Genomic DNA, 20,510 nt, shown 5'->3' with positions numbered 1-20,510 from the left:
CTTCACTGAGCAACATAGGCTATATTGCATTTTCAAAAAAATTAGAGATCCTTACCAAAAATGCAATAATGTATCCTTAATAAAAATTCTGTCATCGCGTGCGCTGCGGAATCTATTGAAGATAGAACAAAAAAATGTTCTACGGTATTATAGAATGGATCAATATCTACAAGAAAGTCCGCGATATTCCATTTAAAAGATATAACGAATTTTTAAAAGTGTCAATTTACAGAAAATAGTAGGTTTACTGTATAATTCAATGAGGAGGCGTAGTACGGGACGGGGTGAAGGTGAGTAGGGAAGGGATATTCGCAGGAACTACTTTGATTCCGATTTGAAAAATTCTTTCAGTGTTAGATAGCCCATTGATCGAGGAAGGCTATATTGTAATTAAATACACACTGCAGAATATATATTATTACTAGCGGTCCGCCCCGGCTCCGCCCGTGGTACCTACATGTTTTTAACTATCCTATCTCTCAAGTTGGATCGAACTGCACATGGTGTGCGAATTTTATTATAATCGGTTAAGTGGTTTAGGAGTCCATTGAGGACAAACATTGTGACACGAGATTTATATATATTAAGATTTCCCATAATAGTGGGTAAAAATTTGTAGAAAAGTTGGCAACACAAAATTTTTTAGGTTAAAATTTATAATTGTTATTTTTGTGGTTTTTAAACAATGTATTCAAGTCAACAGCACGTGATACACAATATATTAACACGCTAAAATATCATGAAGGCCTATTAACTGATAAAGAGTTGTATATTTACGAGTGAAAAGACAATCCAGGCATTTTCGTTCCACTATCACTTTTACACCCTTTAACACTACACCGCACCATGGTATTATTTTATAAGGTATTAACGGTAAGTTTAAATTATGCAAAACCAAACACAATGAATTACTTCTAACTTATAACATGTAAAAACTATATTTTTAGGGAAGACGATAGTTAGCTGTCAAACTTTGTTTAGCAAAGTAGGTTGCTTTTCTTGAAAAAAGTGGCACGCTGGGTGAAACAAAAAATTTTATCGTTCTCTCTCATTTCTTTACACAACACCGGCATAAGTTGCTCTTTTTCTTGTGTGAATGCGACATAAGATATCAATTTGTCTATTGGTTTCTCTGTCTACGACCACGCGTAAAACCAAAGAGTATAATCACAGAGTATAATGAATATTAAGGCACGTAAAACGTTTGGGTTTCAGTGTCCCGTTGATTTGACAGCGGTAGTTAAACAAAGATTAACTATAGAGAACTTGCATACTTATCAATATTACAATTTATATGATTTATTTATTTATAATTGACTTTATTCTAAAAAGTACGATAATTTCGAACCAAAAACGCCTAATGTACGATAATTTTACGCCCCTGGTACGATAATCAGCTCACTTCAGGTTGCTAACACTGCTACCGACACTACCGACTGATTAACCGCGTCCAACCGCGTCACTGTTTCACAAAAAATATCTAAAATGCCGTCTTGTGTGGTTAAATGGTGTCAAAACAGTACAATTTTAAATAAGAAAACACAGGGGATTACATTCCACAGGTAAGCAAGTTATTTCATATAAGTTTTAATGACAAAATTATTACGGCGAAACAGAAAAAATACAGCCGCCATTGTCGTCGACAGCTGTTGCTATTCTGTTGCCATTATAAGAAAATTTCGTTCTCCCAAAAGTCGGGGAGTTGATGTTAACTTAATTAATTTTAAAATTACGATAAAAAAATTGAATACAAAACCACAATATTTATTAAGGGGGGTTAGGCGGTCAGCGAAAATTCAGCTATTCGGGCCTGAGGTAAGCGGTGAGGGGGTCCGCGTTTAGTATGGAATCAACGTGCTAGAAACTGAAAATCGTAAGCGCCATTCACATTTTTATCAAAAAGTGAATGAAAATATTTAGTATTTTCTAAATCTAAAATTTGTGATTTTATACGAATTATTATCGTAAAATACAGTTGTAATGAGAATTTATATGATATTTTAGAGGTAACTTCAGGATTTTTTTTTATCGAGCAAAATTTTTCCAATCGTGTTTCGGAAACAGTCATCCCATCACACATACGTTCTGTAATACATATTAGAAATTTCAGTGCGAAAAAACTTCAATATTTTCAATTATAGCTCATAGAAAACAGTCCATTTTTTCGTTTTCACCTACTAAGGGCCCTTAATTTTTATATACCTACTTAATACATTTAGTTCAGGTGACACAATAGTGAAATAATAAAATGTAGGTAAAATGTCCGAAATAGTGAAATAATAAAATGTAGGTAATTATTAATTAACATTGAAATAATTTTTCAAATCGGACCAGTAGTTCCTGACATTAGCGCGTTCAAATAAACAAACTCTTCAGCTTTATAATATTAGTATAGATAATAGACATAAATTATGATTCAATTGGATTTTTGCAGAAAAATTACTTATAATATTGTTTAAGCATTTCTTCTTTTATTCTTGTAATTATATATAACTATATACATATCTTAATATATATATAAATCTCGTGTCACAATGTTTGCCCTCAATGGACTCCTAAACCACTTAACCGATTATAATAAAATTCGCACATCATGTGCAGTTCGATCCAACTTGTGAGATAGGATAGTTTAAACATGTAGGTACCACGGGCGAAGCCGGGGCGGACCGCTAGTGGGTGTATATATCATAGACATCATATTACTATTTATTGGTTGTTTACATTATATTTCATTGTTATAATTTTTATGTGTACACTGTTGGTAGTGTTTAGCTACTATTATGTATTCTGTGCTGTTGGTACATATATCTAAATAAATTAATAAAATGACTATTGACTTTTGATCACATCACTTGGCGATAGCAAGTTACAATTAATGATGTCGTTAACCTCATAATGTTTGAATATTTAGTTTATTTGTGTCTTATAGGTTTCCAAGTGCCAATGAGACGTGGAAAAACGATTGGATCCAAATAATAAGGGAAAGCAGGAAAGATAATTCTTGGAACCCGAGCAAATCAAGCGTTATTTGCAGTATACATTTTGAAGACAAAGATTTATACACTACAAAAGGTGGACTATGTCGTGTTCATTTATATGGGGTTCCAAAAAAGGTTTTTTTTAATGTAAGATACAATTTTTATAATATTAAATATGTTGTGTGTTTGTGTTTAAAAAGCTGCCAAAAAAAATATTCTTTACATGTATAATATATACATAATTACATACATATTTGCTGGCATAGACTTAGACATTATGTGTGAAAAATCATCATCCTTTTCAATTTCTTACCGAATTGTTAAAAAAGTTAGTCATATATTGCCGCTATATTTAATGAAATTGACAACCATGTGTTCAGTTTTTTAATGGTATCATATTTTTTATTTTAGTTTTTGATTGAGCTTCCTGCAAGCCAAGATAAAAAATTGAGTTCCAATTCCTTATTTACGGTAAGTAATAAAATAAGTGATTTTAAGTAAGTTTTACTTCTCTATAAATAAATAAATAAATATTTCAGGACTATATTCACACACGGCACGATCTGATCCCATACTAAGCTTTCGCTTGTGTTATGGAAACCAAATGGCTGATAAACATACATATATAATTTTAAATAAATACTAGATAATTGACACCCAAATACAGAGCAAACTTCTACGTTCATTACACAAATATTTGCCCTGGGTGGGAATCGAATCCATGACCAGTGTCTTGGAAGGCAGGGTCACTACCAACCAAGCCAACTGGCCAGTCACTCAAATATCTTCCCATTATTATTAACTTATTTATTTTTCTCTAAAGTATTTGTTCTTTATATGTACATAGTAATTTCTTTTAGGATTTATCACAAGGTGAAGCCACACCCTCGACCTCTAAGCAGCGAGCATTGTGTTCACCAAAACTGGTTAAAGAGATTACTTCAACTTCAGGGCAGGAATCATTCAGCCAAGGCCAAGCTGGCTTCAAAGGCACAACATTGCCTTCACCACAGCTAGTGGAAATTATACCCTCGACTTCAGGACAGCAAGTGCTAAAAGACACTGGCTCTTTGAGCACTATTTCGATGCATCCATTGGTGTGTATAGCTTAATGTAATCTATACAAATAATAAATCATATGGTCTAAGATCCGAATATAGGTCGATCTGCACCGGCCGCGGCGTGATAATAGAATGAGACCAATTTTATAATAAACTAGCGGTCCGCCCCGGCTTCGCCCGTGGTACATAATTTTTCTCATAATGACATAAGAACCATCCTCGTACTTCAAGGAATATAATAAAAAAAGAATTATCGAAATCGGTTCAGCCGTTCTCGAGTTATGCGCTTACCAACACATTTTGCGATTCATTTTTATATATAAGAAGATGTAGTCTATTAAAAAATCTATTAAAGATGGATTGACTGAAAAAATCCTGGACAGGACATTTTAATTAATTTTAAAAAAATATTTTTTTAATTAATTGCAGTACCTATCAAGATAAAAAAAAAATTAATATATAAGAAATTAATAGATAAGACTTGAAGTATGAAACCTACAGAATGTGCAGTCATAGGGTTTTCTAATATTTACCTGGACAAACTGCTAGGTTGGCAGGTATAAACAGGTATGTCCGTACCAGTTACTTTCACTTGATGGGATGATAGAAAAAAAAATATATCAGCATGAGCGCTGTTTTATAACAAAATTGTTTATTGTGTCAACACTGCATAATTAAAAAAATAAAAAGATTTTTTTAATAATTAACTAAAAATATCCTGTCCTAATTTTTTCAGTCAACCCATCTTTAATAGAGTTTTTAATAGACTACATTTATTATAAAATTGGTCTCATTCTATTATCACGCCGGTGCAGGTCGACCTATATTCGGATCTTAGACCAATAGGAAAGTCAAAACTGTACATTGAATATTTGTTTAAAATAATACTTCTGGCGTGATCTTCAATAGATATTGAAGCCAAAAATACAGTTTTTCGAATTTTTGTCTGTATGTATGTACGGGCTAATCTCAAAAAGGATGGATTTACTTCAAATTTGGTACAGACATAGCTTGAGGCCTGAGGAAGGATAGGTTCAGTTTTATCCCGGAAATCGCAAGGGAACAGGGACTATGCAGATTTTTCTTTGATTGCGCGGGCGATGCCGCGGGCGGAAAGCTAGTTTTTTGATCATCTTTTGTTGTATATTTGAGGAAATTTAAAATCATCAACCTTCTATTACAGTTATCGACTGAACAACACAACTTTAGAGAGTTATCAATTGAAATCAACAGTTCAGATGAAACATCAGAGGTAAGTAACAAAAATTATTGTAACACTTGCAATAGGGGGTAGTTATTTATTTATTTATTTAGTTATGCTGGGTAACGCAAGCCTTGACGCTTAAGGTCGTACACGGACCGCTTTAAGCAGTTGAGACCAACGGCTTGAAGCCGCGAACGCGCGAAGAACTATAGACATTCATTCACTGCCGTACACGGACTGCTCGAGCAGTCGCGACCGCTTCAAGCCGTCAACTGCGCGGTTTGTAGCGACAGCTCGAGCAGTCAACGACCGGCCGCTCGAGCAGTGTACGTGGCTCAGCTGTTAACTGCTCGAGCAGTTCGTGTACAGCCGGGCTAAAAAAAGGAATGGGATGTGTTGCAGATATTTGACGTGTAAGCTTGAGAGCGGGTACACATTAGGTGTTTTGAATGGCGCGTTTTGAGAACCCCGAATTCTATTGAAGTGCATTCATGCAAGCGCGCGTTTCAGAGATACATGAGCAGGCATTTTGTTGTACATATCAACGCGCGCTTTTGTGTAGAGTGAATGCACTTTTCGAAAAGAAAATGAGCTGTGCTCTGCAGTTTCACCAGTTTGATATATATATAACCTTCCTGGATAAATGGGCTATATGTCACCAAAAGAACTTTTCAATATCGGACCAGTAGTTCCTGAGATTAGTGCGTTCAAACAAACAAACTCTTCAGCTTTATAATATTAGTACAGACTTGATTTATTTAATATTAATAAGGTTTAATAGCATTGAAAATGCTCAAAAATCCCTTATAATCTATTACTATTAATCAGAGTTTGTTGTAGATGCTCTCTTAAACTAAAATTTATGCATCAATTAAACAATTGCACTACTATGTTGATTTTATTTTCCAGATACATAATTAATTTTTATTTTTATTCTTTTAGGTTCTTCATACATCTGCAGGAGTCACAACTAACCTGGAAGAATCATTGACTGTACTATATTCACCTAGGAAACGATGGTTGAAGAAAACTATTATAAAAATGAAAAATGAAATGGAGAACAAAAAGAAAAAAATAAAATTATTGAATCAAAAAATCAGACGTCTTAAAAATCGTAATGAATCGTTAAAAGATGTTTTAAAAACTTTGAAGGAAAATAATTATGTAGGTACAGATTTATTTAATAGATTAAATGATGATGTAGTTGTAAATATTTTTAAAAAACGTTTTGTATAACATTGAACTATTGGCAAAGGCATATGATTACGTAAGAGAAACTTTTAATACGTGTCTACCACATAGCAAAACATTATCAAAATGATTTGCTCATAATAACTTTTTATTAAGTAATAAAAACAAGACGGAGTATGGAACTCCGTCTTGTTTTTATTACCTACGCATAATATTTATTGTTTTGACAGTACCAACTGCCAAATTGACACTAGCGCGATTCATTTCACGTCATATAAATAAAATTTACCAACTACCTACATTATGAATCATTTGGTATATTTTTTTTCTATGAATTACCTAGGCACCTATATTATTATAACCTCAAAACCTACGATGCTCGTGCACATGACAGCTCAGGTTGCGCAGTGCAAGGCTTCGCAACCAACTGTATTGGTGGGACGCTAAATATACACATGAAAATATTTTCTTCCAACTATAAATAAAATAAATTAATGTTCTGTCTCGAACTTCAGAATTATCTAACTCTCGGCCCGCATTTAGTTATCGTGGTAAACATTTTGCAAGGATAAACAAGCATAAAATGTTATACATTTGTATGTTAAACATGCTTTTAATTTACGAGTATTATTCGTGTTTACAATCTGTTTTAAATTATTATTTTTGTTATAGGTGGGAAATGACATGGACATCGTTAAGTATAAATTAGTTGGAGGTAAACTTAAACTCGAGAAAGGCGTAGTCCCTCATAAGTATGCTTGTCAAGAACGATCAGTTGAAGAACCTGAGCGCTCTGCTGTGAAAATGCTTAATATTGAAGAAACACATATTAAAGTGGAATACATTCCTCAAGATCAAGATAACGATCCTTTGGAAGATGTGACAAGAGGTGAAAACTTAAGTAGTACATCAGTGACAGAAGATAGTTTAAAAATGAAACACAAAGAAATTCAAGTAAATTTAACTGACAAAATATATCTAAATAAAAGTACTGAGACTGATGATAAATATTTCCATATGACATCTATAGATATTAAATGCAAAACAAAATCAAGAAAAAGAACTGACTGAAGCTGCAAAGCGAGCACTAACATGGTCAGGGTATAAACCATGAAATGCTTGATATCCTTAACTCTGGATGGTCTTATTCAGTTTATTTCCGGGTTACGGAGGAAGAGCATCTGACTTCATTATATTTGAAGACTGTGGGTTTCTAAATATGCTATCTAGTGTGGTTATGGCCGATCGAAGTTTTTAAGAATGTGGCTCATCTTTTGCAGCAGAAAGAATGCACCTGGTGTCAGCTCATAGATGACTCCAACGAAATGAAGTAATAGAAAGGAAACAACTTACTGCCGAGAGAGCCATTGGTAGATTAAGGAACTTTGGACTTTTGATGCCACATGATAGTGTAAATCTTAAACAAGTTGATTTATTAAAAATCAATCCGTTTTTCTTGTTGATGTCAGCGCAATTCTTGTATAAATGTATATATCTAAACCTTGCAAGCCAAGTATTTATTTATTTGTTGTGCAGGAAAACATGTACAAAAATTACAATGTTATAGTACATCATAACACAAAGGGTAGCCTTATCACTGTGCAGTGATCTATGCCAGGCGAGGAGAAAGGCAAAGAAGCGAAATGCATATACATTTTTTGAAGCAAAATAAAAACAATTATTTGATTAACAAGTAGATGTTTTATTGAAAAAGTCACAGTCATTGCTTAATACCACGTGCACTCACATTTGCGCAAGTATACGCAAATCCTCATCCATCAAGTGAGTTATAAACATAATATTTGCTATCCGCACTTTGCACGTAAAAACGTACCTAAACTATTAATTAACATACCCCGTTTTCCAATTACAGCACTAGAGCGCATTATGCGGCATAATGCTTAACGTTGAATGTTCCAACTACAGCAACGCTTCGCACAATCGAGCACTAGAAAAAGTAATGCGCGTGAATTGATGCGTGCAATCGATTTATCGTTAGTAATTATTAATTGTTGGAAAAAATTTTAAAGCTTTCGTTTCATTGTAGTTTTTTCGAAATAATCAAAGTAAATTCAAAAATAATCAAAGTAATCATTGTGTTAAAAAAAATAAATATAAGTATGGATGAAGGTACAAACATTGAAAAAAATGTTAATGAAATAATCAAATAGACCGGGAGATACTGACACAAAATTTCGAGTCATTTGTAACAGGATGGCGGTTCTACAGGGGTCTTAGTACGCAATGACGAAAAGAAAAACCATGGTGTGAACGCTGGTACCGGCGGCTTAGTCGCGTGGGCGTTAGTCGAACTCGTTGGAAAAATAGCGAAGTCAAACGATTTGTAACACAAAAAATTTAGAATTTACCGATAGCCCATAAAAAAGAAGTAGGCGGTAGTGTCATGCCATACTTTTCCGGTGTGACTTACAGCCCGCCATACCGACGCGAATGTGTTGATTTAAAAAAAAACAATTCAACCATTTGTACCAGGCTAACTTTTGCACAGGTAACCATCGTCGTGCAGCCATTTACGAAAATCGCCATGCCATACTTTTCGGACGATTCCAAATGGTCGCCATACCGCCGAAAATTTGCAAATTTTTTTTTCGCCGAACCATTTGTAACACCCTAAATTTTTTTTTCAACAACTCCTGAATGATTATAAATAGAAGTGTGATAATGCCATACCTGTGGGAGGTGGCGAATGTGTATAAGATTTTTTTTTATTGTATGATTTTATTCGTATTTTGAAGGATTTGTAACAGTATGGCATTAATCTTTCCTATAAGTTTGAGGTTCAACAAATATAAATACAAAATTTCAAAGATCTAGGTGGTAGAAATCTTCACTTCTATAAATTAATAATAAATTTATTTATGAAGTATGGCAGCACTTTTTCCCCCTACTAGAAGTATGGCAAATATAATAATGGTCACATTTTATCAAATACTCTCCAAAAATCCAAATGCAATACTGGTACAAAAAGTTAGGCGAAAAAAAAAAATTTTTGCAGACTTTCGGCGGTATGGCGACTATTTGGAATCGTCCGAAAAGTATGGTATGGTGATTTTCGTAAATGGCTACACGACGATGGTTACCTGTGCAAAAGTTAGCCTGGTACAAATGGTTGAATTGTTTTTTTTTAAATCAACACATTTGCGTCGGTATGGCGGGCTGTAAGTCACACCGGAAAAGTATGGCATGACACTACCGCCTACTTCTTTTTTATGGGCTATCGGTAAATTCTAAAATTTTTGTGTTACAAATCGTTTGACTTTCGCTATTTTTACGACGAGTTCGACTAACGCCCACGCGACTAAGCCGCCGGTACCAGTGTTCACACCATCGTTTTTCTTTTTGTCATTGCGTACTAAGACCCCTGTAGAACCGCCATCCTGTTACAAATGACTCGAAATTTTGTGTCAGTATCTCCCGGTCTAAAAATCCAATAGTCACCGTAAATATTTTTCAACCAATTATTATGTATACCACTTTATTTACACATTAATGAGGTTATTGCTAACTCTAAGAATATTTTTTTTTCAACACTGAACTTAGCGCAACCTGCTGGTGCGTTTCATGTTCCAATTAAGCATCAGCATAATTCGGCATTGTGCGGCACTGAGTCGCATTATGCTCTGTAATTGGAAAACGGGGATAATTTCACATAAGTAAACTGATTTGTGCATGCATGCTTGCAAGAGATGTGTAGCTCGGGCATTACTTGAATCGCAAATGTCAATTGTCATAATGTCAATTTGTCACTTTGCTAATTGCTAAACTCTTCCACGGTCGTCGGTCAAGTTCGTTAGCCTTTCTTGTCTTATTGTTTCTGTTCATATTGTTCGGTGTTCCTGTGTTCATTTGTGTCCCACAAAATGGTTGGCTACGGTTGATGTTCTGGTTTCTTCTTTCTGTGTTTACGCTAAATTATATGAATAAAACAATGACACACTATTTTGATTAGTGTGTCTAAGCAAATTACACAATTATTAATGTTTGCTTAGGCGTTGGTTTGTGCGGCTTGGCAGCATATCATTTCTTGGAAGTCTAAGTATGTGGCAGTTTAATCTCATATTTCTTTCGTATAAAGGACAGTACAATTTCTGAATAGTACTTCAAGTCGATTTGGTTAGTTTTGTTTTAGAAATCATGTCTTCAAACTATGTATTCATAGTTGTTTTAGTTCTTACGTTGGTTTATCTTCTAGATTTCTAGAACATGTAGGATTGTTATTTGCATTTGGAAAAATAATCAAGTAAAATAATCAAATGCTAAGTGGGTTCTTTTGTTTAGAATAAAGTCTCTTACTAGACTAAAGTTTATCTATTCGTGGCTCCATTTGTTTTTATTTTTTTGCTTGGTAACAGCATATATGGGAATGGTAAAATATCCTCTAAATTTTGGTTGTGGCATCAACCAGTTTTATTGTTTTGAATCCAAAGTTGTAGGAAAAGTGATATATTTGAACTTCAATAATTGTGAATTTAATTGAAGGGCACAGGGGAAAAACATGCAATGTCACAAAGACAATGAACTGAGAAATTGCTAAATTAATCTTTTGATCCTTGAAAAAAGGTACAATTAAGTTTAAAGAAAATATATTTGTTTCTGTTGTGTAGTACAAAAAAACCTTTTCATTCTTATGTTTATTGTGTTACCACAGGAAAACCAATCAAAGTCAGAAAATACAGGCAAATAATATGCAATGTCCATGAAATATTTATTGTTTAATTATCAATTATCAATATATTTTATCAGTGAGAAGTATTGCTTAGCTTTTGGTCCACTAAACTTTGACAGGTCCTGGATATCCATAAATTTTGCCTTTGAAACTGGAAGGCTGTCTTCATAGGATTGATCTGGCAGTACAAACTCACCAGCGCTATGAGAGTCATTATGGGATTTCAACTTTTTTTTAGGTGCCATGAGAATAGATGACATCCAAGAGGAATTGTAATGTTCTCTGTGAAAAATCAATCTTGGATGATCCTTTTTCAACCCTGATTTCTCTTATGGGTCAAGATAAAAAAGGACATGTCTTCTTATACATTGGGGATAGAAAGGTTGTCCATTTTCTGACAAGCGGTTGATCAACTTCAATCACATTAAAGGGGCATGGCTTCTGTCTAGCTTCACGAATCACTTTTACCCACTCATCAGGCGTCTCACTAGGTGATTTCTGGTTTATGCAACCCATATTTCTGTCACATTCTAAATATGAGTGTCCGCGAATGGGAAATATGATTTTAATCACATCCAAGCGTTTTGCACAGTGTACAACATAGTGTATGAAACGAAACACAGTATAATTCTTATTTTGCCCTCGCAGGAATCACAAAATATCACTAGTTCTCGAGTATTTTTATCAAGCATGTTAAATATATAGTGATGGAGAAATGAACAAACTTTGTCAGATCCTTTTTTTGCTATAGTTTCTGGGTAGCAGAAGAAATATGATTTGGATGTAGATAGTTCATGGATGTTAAAAAGATTTAATGTTAGTTGTCTTTTATAATAAACGTCATTTGTAGTAATGTTTTTTGAAAGTCCATTGCAATAGCTTCCTTTCGAGAAGATGACTGACATTGAATTCGTTTTTCTTTTTCGTTTATAGAAAACATTAACCTTCAATTTATGTAACTTATTCTCAGTTTCTAACTTTTTTATTTCTTTTTCAATGTCACCTTTTTCGAGCTCGGAAGCATTCTTTAGATTTATTGTGAGAGCCTTAGCCAGAAATTCATCACAAGTACTGCAGGTATCAATTCTTGGATATCCAAATCCTATGTTAAAATGATTAACGAATATTGATCGATATGTTTCGTAGGATAGTTGATTTTGGTCTTCAAACATATCATACATTTTCTTGACATTCAACTCCTCTGTGTGTGTAGTTTTGTAATTAATAAGTGTAGTTTTGTAATTAATAAGTCTTATTAATTACAAAACTACACACTAATTCAAACAGGATACAAATAAAACTTATGAATATATGAAGGGCACTAATTAACAAACAACATTCAGTGGTAAAAGTGCTATACCTATACAATTATCTTGGACTCTGTCGTCCGTAACAGCAGTATTAAAGAGTCGTTTTGAATGTAATAGGCTGATGATTGTTCATCTGAAAATATGCTTTCAAAGTTAGCGGATGAATGGGAAAGTGATAAAATATTAAACATGGAATTAGATAGCAATGGAAACATTTGAGTTTCATCGCCACGCTTTAATGAACTAACTTCATTCCAAAACAGTTCTTCATCATCAGGAAATGTTTTGATTTGTTCACAATTTCTTAACCGGGTGGCCCCTCCCCCTTTATTTTATATTAAAACAATTTTATTTGACAAAATAAAGGGAGGAGCGATAAATAAAAGGTATTATTTATTGCTTAGGGAAGCAAGCAATAAATAAGGATTTTAACATTAGGGTATTATTTATTGCTAAGTTTAAATAATAGGGTATTATTTATTGTTTAGGGAAGCAAGTAATTAAAAAAAAAAAACAAAAAAAAATTTTCATAAACATATTTAATTGCTTTTATCAACTCTTCAAAGCTGTCTAAATGACTTTTTCGAATGTCATTACGCCATAAATATTCTATTAACCAATCTTCAAAATTGTCTTTATAATTCACTTTGTGAAACCGTCGCTTCAGATTCCGCCACTGGCTCTCTATGTGCGGGGTGTGTGTCTCATCCTCAGCAATAAATGGATGGTCTGGATTACTGTGATTCACTTTCTTATGAATATATCCATGAGTCGGCAGGGAATCGTATGCGTATGTATGCACGCCAACAGTCCGTGTGAATTATGGATCCCTCTGCGACATGTTTCTTGATCAGAGGGATCATTACCTCTGCCGACCTTTCATTGTTGGGACACACTTCGAGTCTCAACTCATTAGTTTCGTCGTCAACCATACCCAGCACCCAGTGACCAAGAGTCGTTGTGACTGTAATAGGCTAGTGATTGATTCAGCAGAACGCCTATTTCGTTGTTCGTCTGAAAATATGCTTTCAAAGTTAGGGGATGAATGGGAAAGTGATAAAATATTAAATATGGAATTAGATAACAATGGAAACATTTGAGTTTCATCGCCACGCTTTAATGAACTAACTTCATTCCAAAACAGTTCTACATCATCAGGAAATGTTTTGATTTGTTCACAATTTCTTAAAATGCGATACTCTGTATAAATTCCCTGGAAATATTGGGAACTATATTGGGAAAGTGCCAACTCACAGGAACTATCGAAGTGCCAATTTTAATATTTGTTGGATCTATTATGTCTAAATAACACACAAACATACAACGGTAACATTGTAAATTTGTACAGGGTGTGAAAAACAAAACCAAAATAAATTAATGTATGGTTGTGTGCGCCAAAATTGATTATTTTATATTGATGTCTCGGATCCCACCGACGAGGTCTCCATCTCATCCTGGGTCTCCATCTCACCTGCAGCCTGTGACTCTTGTATAGATGGTAGGGGCTTAAGAGTTGTCTTTGATGTGGTTGGTGGCAGAGCCGCGGCTGCTCTCGCTAGAGCCTTTTCACGCAAAGTGCGCGTTTGCCTGCTAGGCGCCTCCGCGGCTTGGTTGCGGGAAGTTTTAGCGGGTTGTTCACTTTTGCTTGACATGTTTATTCAATTAAATTAAATGAGTTTTAGATTCGCTTAAAGTTAACTTAAAATTAATTAAAGGTACTTATAATTAGGTTATGAGTGACTTAAATTTAAAGTAGATGACGGGGACGCTGGTATTGTGCGCCGGTGGTTGACGAGTACGCCCAGATACGCGCCGGAGATTTCTCTCCTAGGTGGTGGTGACGGTGAGAGTCGCTGAGTGTAGCAGTTGTTGTTGCTAAATGAGAAATCGTTGGGGCCAAGGTCTTCCTCTCCTCGTGTCGAGTAAAATAAGCCCAAACACGAAGGGTATCGGCCCAGAGGTTTTCGAGATAGTGTGAGGGGGGGTGAGGTAAACTTTCAAAAAGGGGGTGGGGATATTGAACTGTTGTTGTTAGTCGGCTAATCTTGTATAGAAGGCCCTCGTGCCAGACCTTAAATAGCAAACGAAACTATAAATCTATATAATGGCAACAGAACATAAAATCAAACTTCTAAAACAGATAACAAAAGGAACGAGAACTATATTATTTGGCAGTTAGAGCTATGTACAATATTTTGGACTGTCGTCCGTAACAATGTTATTGAATAGGAATGATTTGATGCATAAATTGCATGAACTTTAATGAAAAATAACATTGTTTTGAAAGTAGATAAAGAATATATACGAATAAAATGATAATTACGCATAAGCCGTTGTTTGAATTCTCTCCGGGGACCGCAAAGTCTATTGTCACGGTCTGTATAGTCCACTTCTTAAGTCATTTATTAATCAATTAATTAATATATGAATATCGATGCTATTGTCGTTGTGATACATAGTATGATAATATTTTTTCCGTAAGTATCTATTTTTTGTTCCGTTTGCGAAGTGATGGTATGATTGGCTCCAATTTGAGCAATAATAATATATCTGAGGATGGTGTTAATTAAAAAGCCAAAGGCTTCTCTGTGAGATCCACACAATTCACCATCACGGAAAGATGTTGGGCCACGTATATTGACTAATAGTAGTCGTAAATAAAAACATTCATCATTGCTTGGATGTACTGAATAAATTCACATTGTATTAATGATGAATTGTACTTGTACCTCCATTCAACTACGCGGTAAGGACCATCATAGGTTGGTATTAAAGGTTTACGTACTGAGTCATCCCGTACAATAAAATAATAATTTGGAAAGATCTGGATGGCGACGAAAGAACGAGAATTACGATAAGATTCGGATACTGGTTGCAATGACTTTACTTGTCTCTGTATTTGTTTTACACAATCGAAATGTTCTAATGAAGTAGTATCTTGCATGCTGTCATAACAGTTCACTAAACAATGAACTCTCGATTTGTCGAGCTTTATCAGTCATTAGTCTGATTAGACAACCATAGCGACATATCCAATTCTCTTGCTACTGTCTCAGCGGTAAAGCCTCAGCCTGGGCTCTGACCAAAGCGTGTATCGATCGATTATAGTGAAACAATATCTATATCTATATTCCGGGGAAATGGACCTACTAATGGATATGCTCGAAACAATCAGCATTTGAAAATTAGCGACGAGCGAATAGCGACGGAACTAAAAATGATTGATTTTAGAGAATGACATTTTTTTAATATCTTTGTAAATATTTTAGTGCATACCGCAAAATGTAAAGGCTTTGTCAGATAGGACGCGTATTTTAGCGCTGCGTAGTAGTGCTACAGCGTCCTGTTTTAAGGCTTTGTCAGACAGGACGCGTACTTAGCGCGCGTCAGAGCGTTAAGTTGACGCCGCGATATGACGCTAAGATGTGTTCTACTACCATCGTAGAATACTGTCAAACAGAGCGCCGGCGCTAGCAGTACGCAACGCTCTGTCGCGGCGTTAGGACGCTTTAACGTCGGGTGCTGTATTTTTTTACAAATTTTATTTTAGCGTCGAAGTTAATAGGCGTAAAATAATAATAAAATACTGCATAATGACCGAAAATTTGATAGAATTGGTTAGAAAATATCCATGCTTATATAATACGAAGGATAGTTCATATAAACTATAAAGATATATCAGAAGGCAAAATTGTGGGCACAAATCGGAGAAGAAATTAATGAAACTGGTAAGTAAAAAATTCTTCCGACTCCGGAGTTAATATCGCTGTACCTTGTTTTGTTCGTAAGTAATAATTATGTAAACAACATGCAGCTTTAATAATATCAATTGCTGTGTCCTAACGCGCGCTAAAGCGTTCTGTTTGACGAAGCCTCGCGCGACGTTAAAACAGGACGCTGCAGCGCTACTACGCAGCGCTAAAATACGCGTCCTATCTGACAAAGCCTTAATGATTTATTGAGGGATTGACTACTGATTAAGGAAAATTTATCGTTGTAACAAAAAACATACAAACATTTTTAACTTTATATTAAGGTATTAAAAACCTTGTTTTTCAAAATAAATGAAATCAAAATAAAAGTGAATTCTTTAAAATAAGTAATGAAAAAAGATCTTAAATAATGAAAAAAAGGAAATCATTTATTTTACAACCCCTCATAAAATTGTCGATAATAATTTGGAATAATTATATTTTGGTTAACTAAATCTACTAGTACTCTCTTCTTATTTTCTGAGATTCCGTTACTTTTTTATAAACAGATTGTAATCTGTAATTTTCTTCCAACGATTTTGCTACCCGACTAGTAACTTTCACACATTTAAATTCATTTGCACCGTAAGGTGTTTTATAGAAAACTTTGTGGTCAGCATCTACTTTTAAAATCTTTATATCTGCCATTTCCACACTCTCATTATCAGTATTTTTATAAAAATTTCTACTCATGTCAGAAGCTAGCGACTTTTATTCGTAAAAACTTTTAGAAATACTCGCGTAAAATGAAACACTAGAAAATTTATTTATGTCATATTTCATCACGCCGTAGCTCCATGCCGTAGCATCACGCCGTAGCATCACGCCGTAGTATCATGCCGTAGCATCATGCCGTAGCATCGCGCCGTAGCATTACGCCGTAGCATTACGCCGCAGCATTACGCCGTAGCATCACGCCGTAGCATCATGCCGTAGCATCATGCCGTAGAATCACGCCGTAGCATCATGCCGTAGCATCACACCGTAGCAACACACCGTAGCATCACGCCGTAGCATCACGCCGTAACACATGCCGTAGCATTACGCCGTAGCATCACGTTAAGCCGGGTCCAGGTCGGGTTTTTTCAAATGTCGTTTGTTAAGGTAAAAACGCCAGAACTATTTCTAAAAAGTATCAGGATCTGTAGAACTCAACTGCACGCGATAAGAACTCACATTTTTTTTTTGATCTGCTAAAAATGATCTGCTACGGGAAGTTGGCAGATCATTTTTTCAAATGTCGTTTTTTAAGGTAAAAACGCCAGAACTATTTCTAAAAAGTATCAGGAACTGTAGAACTCAACTGCACGCGATAAGAACTCACATTTTTTTTTTGATCTGCTAAAAATGATCTGCTAAGTTCGGTTACCTATCTTAATCTCGAATTTTAATATTCCGAATATCAAAATCCAGAAAACGTTTGGACATTTTTTCATAACCCCGAATTTTAAAATTTCGAAGTTTTGTTTGCCATATAATCGCAACTCCGAATTTCATTTGCCCATTTCTTTATTTGTACGACGTTTTACAATCCAGACGAATGAATTCCAGACATACGAAATCTAAATGCAAAAAATCCAGATGACCGTAATCCATATGCACGAAAGCCAGATTTTTAAAACACAAATTTTTGAAATACAGTTAATTGATATCCAGACAAACAATGTCCAGATTTTTTAAATTCCAATAAACGATATCCAGCAAAACGTAATCCTTCCAGGGGTTCGCAGCACGAACCTAACCTAACCTTCTGAATAGATTTTAACACTAACCTTTCTGTAATGGGCAAGTAAAACAATAGCGAGTCGGTTCTGGCACTCGCCGGCCGCTGCCGCGGCACGCTCGCTTCGCTCGCTCGGCTCGTGCATGGGGGGTCACAGTTCAAACCTAACCTAACCTACTGAGTCGAATTTGATACTTAAACCTTTCTGCAATGGGCAAGTAAAACAATAGCGAATCGGTTCTGGCACTCGCCGGCCGCTGCCGTGTATGTTTACTGTGTATGTGATTAAAGGAACAATGATACAAGTGAAGCACTCGGACGTTAGATATCAAATGGTTTTATGAACTGAGTTATAATACAACACACATTCACACTTTGCGGTGTCATCATTTCCACACTTTCATAGTACGTGTCGCCACACATTCGTCACACTACAAACACTGGATATTGTAAATTGTTAAGTTATAAATGCGATATCTCACTTTCACGCGCGTGGCTCTAAAATTACTATTTATAATAATTTTATTTCGCGGAGCCAATGTTGTTCGTGTATAGTCTAGGTGAGTACTCAGAGAGAGAGTGGTATAGGTTGTCCGGTATGCACAAATCTTCAGGTAAATAAATCCTGGCATCTTGATGCATCGATCTTCCTCTCGCCATTCTCAAGGGTTAAGTCAATTAAGCAACAATTCAGAATTGTCGTCATTGAATGATGGAACATACAGAAGGGCAAGGCCACCGGCCACCAACGTTCTTATGTTGGTTAAATAGGCCAACATGCGTAAATAAACATTCGTCGGAAAATAACACGTTTCCTTCGGTATTATTTAGTATCTAGTTGCAAAATCTCGGTCCATGATCAACGGCGGTTAATTCCTGTGATTTCCTGAAGTGATACGGATGTAATCCAGCCTTATTAACAATCTTCTAGGGATGAGGCGACCCGGGAAAGCCGCCCTCAGAATATCGGTTGTGGCTCGCGCAGTGTGTGCCGTTGCTCCGTCCTGTTGGTACTACATATTCTCCAGTCCTAATTCGTCCAATAGCCTCAGAAAAAACTCAGTTGTACGTAGTGTATTAGGAGACGAATTAAAACAACGGGATCATGAGTAAGACTGAACGTTTATTCATATTAATTATTGTTTAAATAGCATTATAGGTAATGGGGTTACACGTGTACATAATAAATGATGCAACAATTAGAAATTTTGCACTAATAGTAGGGGAGCCCAGGATGCTAAATGTGGATTTACTCGAGCGTCACGGGAACCTATTAGAATTGGTAGATTAGACCATAGCGAGAAAAAAAGGTCCTATAATGTTTTCACTTTTAGCGGTGGGGAAGGGTTTTTGATTTTTTTTTAATTTAAAAAAGAAAAAAATTGGCTTGGAAATACTCAAGCGCGTTAGATATTGATATTTTGCATGCTCCAGGACGTCACTGAAAAAAAGTATACGTTAATCTGACGATTTAAGTGGCGATTTAATCGCTATGAAGAAAGGGTAAAAAATTAAAGTAATATTATTCGAGCGCGTCAGATTAATATATGGGGGGGTTAATTACAATATAAGAAGTCCCCATTTCGCTAATCTGACGATTCGAGCTCAACCTTAGGGAATTATGGATTATTCAAATTTTCCAGCGGGGCCCCTGAGCGCACCCACCAACCATAACTGCTCATATTGACTAGAGGTACTAATGAATAGCTAAGGTACCGTCCCTTATAGTAATCTGACGCGCTCGAGTAAATCCCAAAATCCCCTCTTGGGCTCCCCTACTATAAATACTTATAAAGCATTTGGTACAGTTTGGTTTAATCTCTTATCTAGGGAATGCAAATCCGTTGCTTGGAAATATTAATTATCATCAATAGCAACTTAAGTTGAAGGACCCTGCCATTACTTTTTTGGTCTATAATTCCGATGAATATAAGTCTCATCTAGATAAATTATTTTCTTCCCTTGCTTATTGCTATCGCTTTAAAAAATAATAAATTTTTCATTCATTCGTATAAGCGTTCCAACCTTTTTAAAAGGAAAATTTCAATGACGTGTTGTCAGTGAGTAAGTAAACAGTAAGGGCGGCCGTACAGGGACCGCTTCAACGGAATGATGAATGAACGAACCCCCCCGTTCAAGAAAATAGAACGAATAAAAGTATATAATGGTAAATCATGGTCGCACTTATCTAAGCATTCCAAAGCTGATTTTGGAGTAGGTGAGAGTCATAGCTGCTTTCCACACTTCAAGTTCTGCTTTGACGACAGATGTACTTTTTTCAGGCAGCACATATATTACGCATATGCACATATTTCCGAATACATACAAAATGCCTCTTCAATTTCACAACCGTTCGCAAAATTTGACGGTAACACACCACACAGTGCCGATACTATTTTACGCTGTTTTGTAAATCTCTCAATTAATTGTTGAATTGTATGATCGAGAAAAGGGATGAATTAATTTATTTTGTAATATGTGGATATATCCGACGCAGGAATGTTAGAGCGATTTAACTGCCTCCCGACGAGACATTGTTCGCGAGATGAGGTCCGCCGAGTCCTAGCTGGTTAAGGCATCTGGTAGCAAGGAAAGGCGCGCTTG

The 20,510-nt window shown here is 35.5% G+C and overlaps 1 protein-coding gene across 2 annotated transcripts; it reads left to right on the top strand.

The window, feature by feature from the left end:
* Positions 1-1,430: 1,430 nt before the first annotated feature.
* On the top strand, positions 1,431-8,127 carry LOC149475751 (uncharacterized). Of its 2 annotated transcripts, XM_089712896.1 has the most exons (8): positions 1,431-1,562; positions 2,930-3,125; positions 3,390-3,449; positions 3,839-3,904; positions 3,935-4,075; positions 5,223-5,291; positions 6,186-6,407; positions 7,107-8,127. In XM_089712896.1, the coding sequence occupies exons 1-8, from the start codon at positions 1,486-1,488 to the stop codon at positions 7,503-7,505; spliced, it is 1,230 nt and encodes a 409-aa protein (XP_089569022.1). In that variant the 5' UTR covers positions 1,431-1,485; the 3' UTR covers positions 7,506-8,127. The 2 variants fall into 2 exon arrangements, with proteins under 2 accessions (XP_089569022.1, XP_089569021.1); XM_089712895.1 differs by having other exon boundaries at positions 3,839-4,075.
* Positions 8,128-20,510: the final 12,383 nt, after the last annotated feature.

Source organism: Colias philodice, chromosome 29, assembly GCF_061535455.1.
Source record: "Colias philodice isolate Cphi_HAF_F1 chromosome 29, ilColPhil1 Martin Lab GWU primary, whole genome shotgun sequence".
NCBI lineage: Eukaryota > Metazoa > Arthropoda > Insecta > Lepidoptera > Pieridae > Colias > Colias philodice.
Note: the sequence above shows the minus strand (reverse complement) of the source record. Positions and strands in the feature narration are given on the sequence as shown.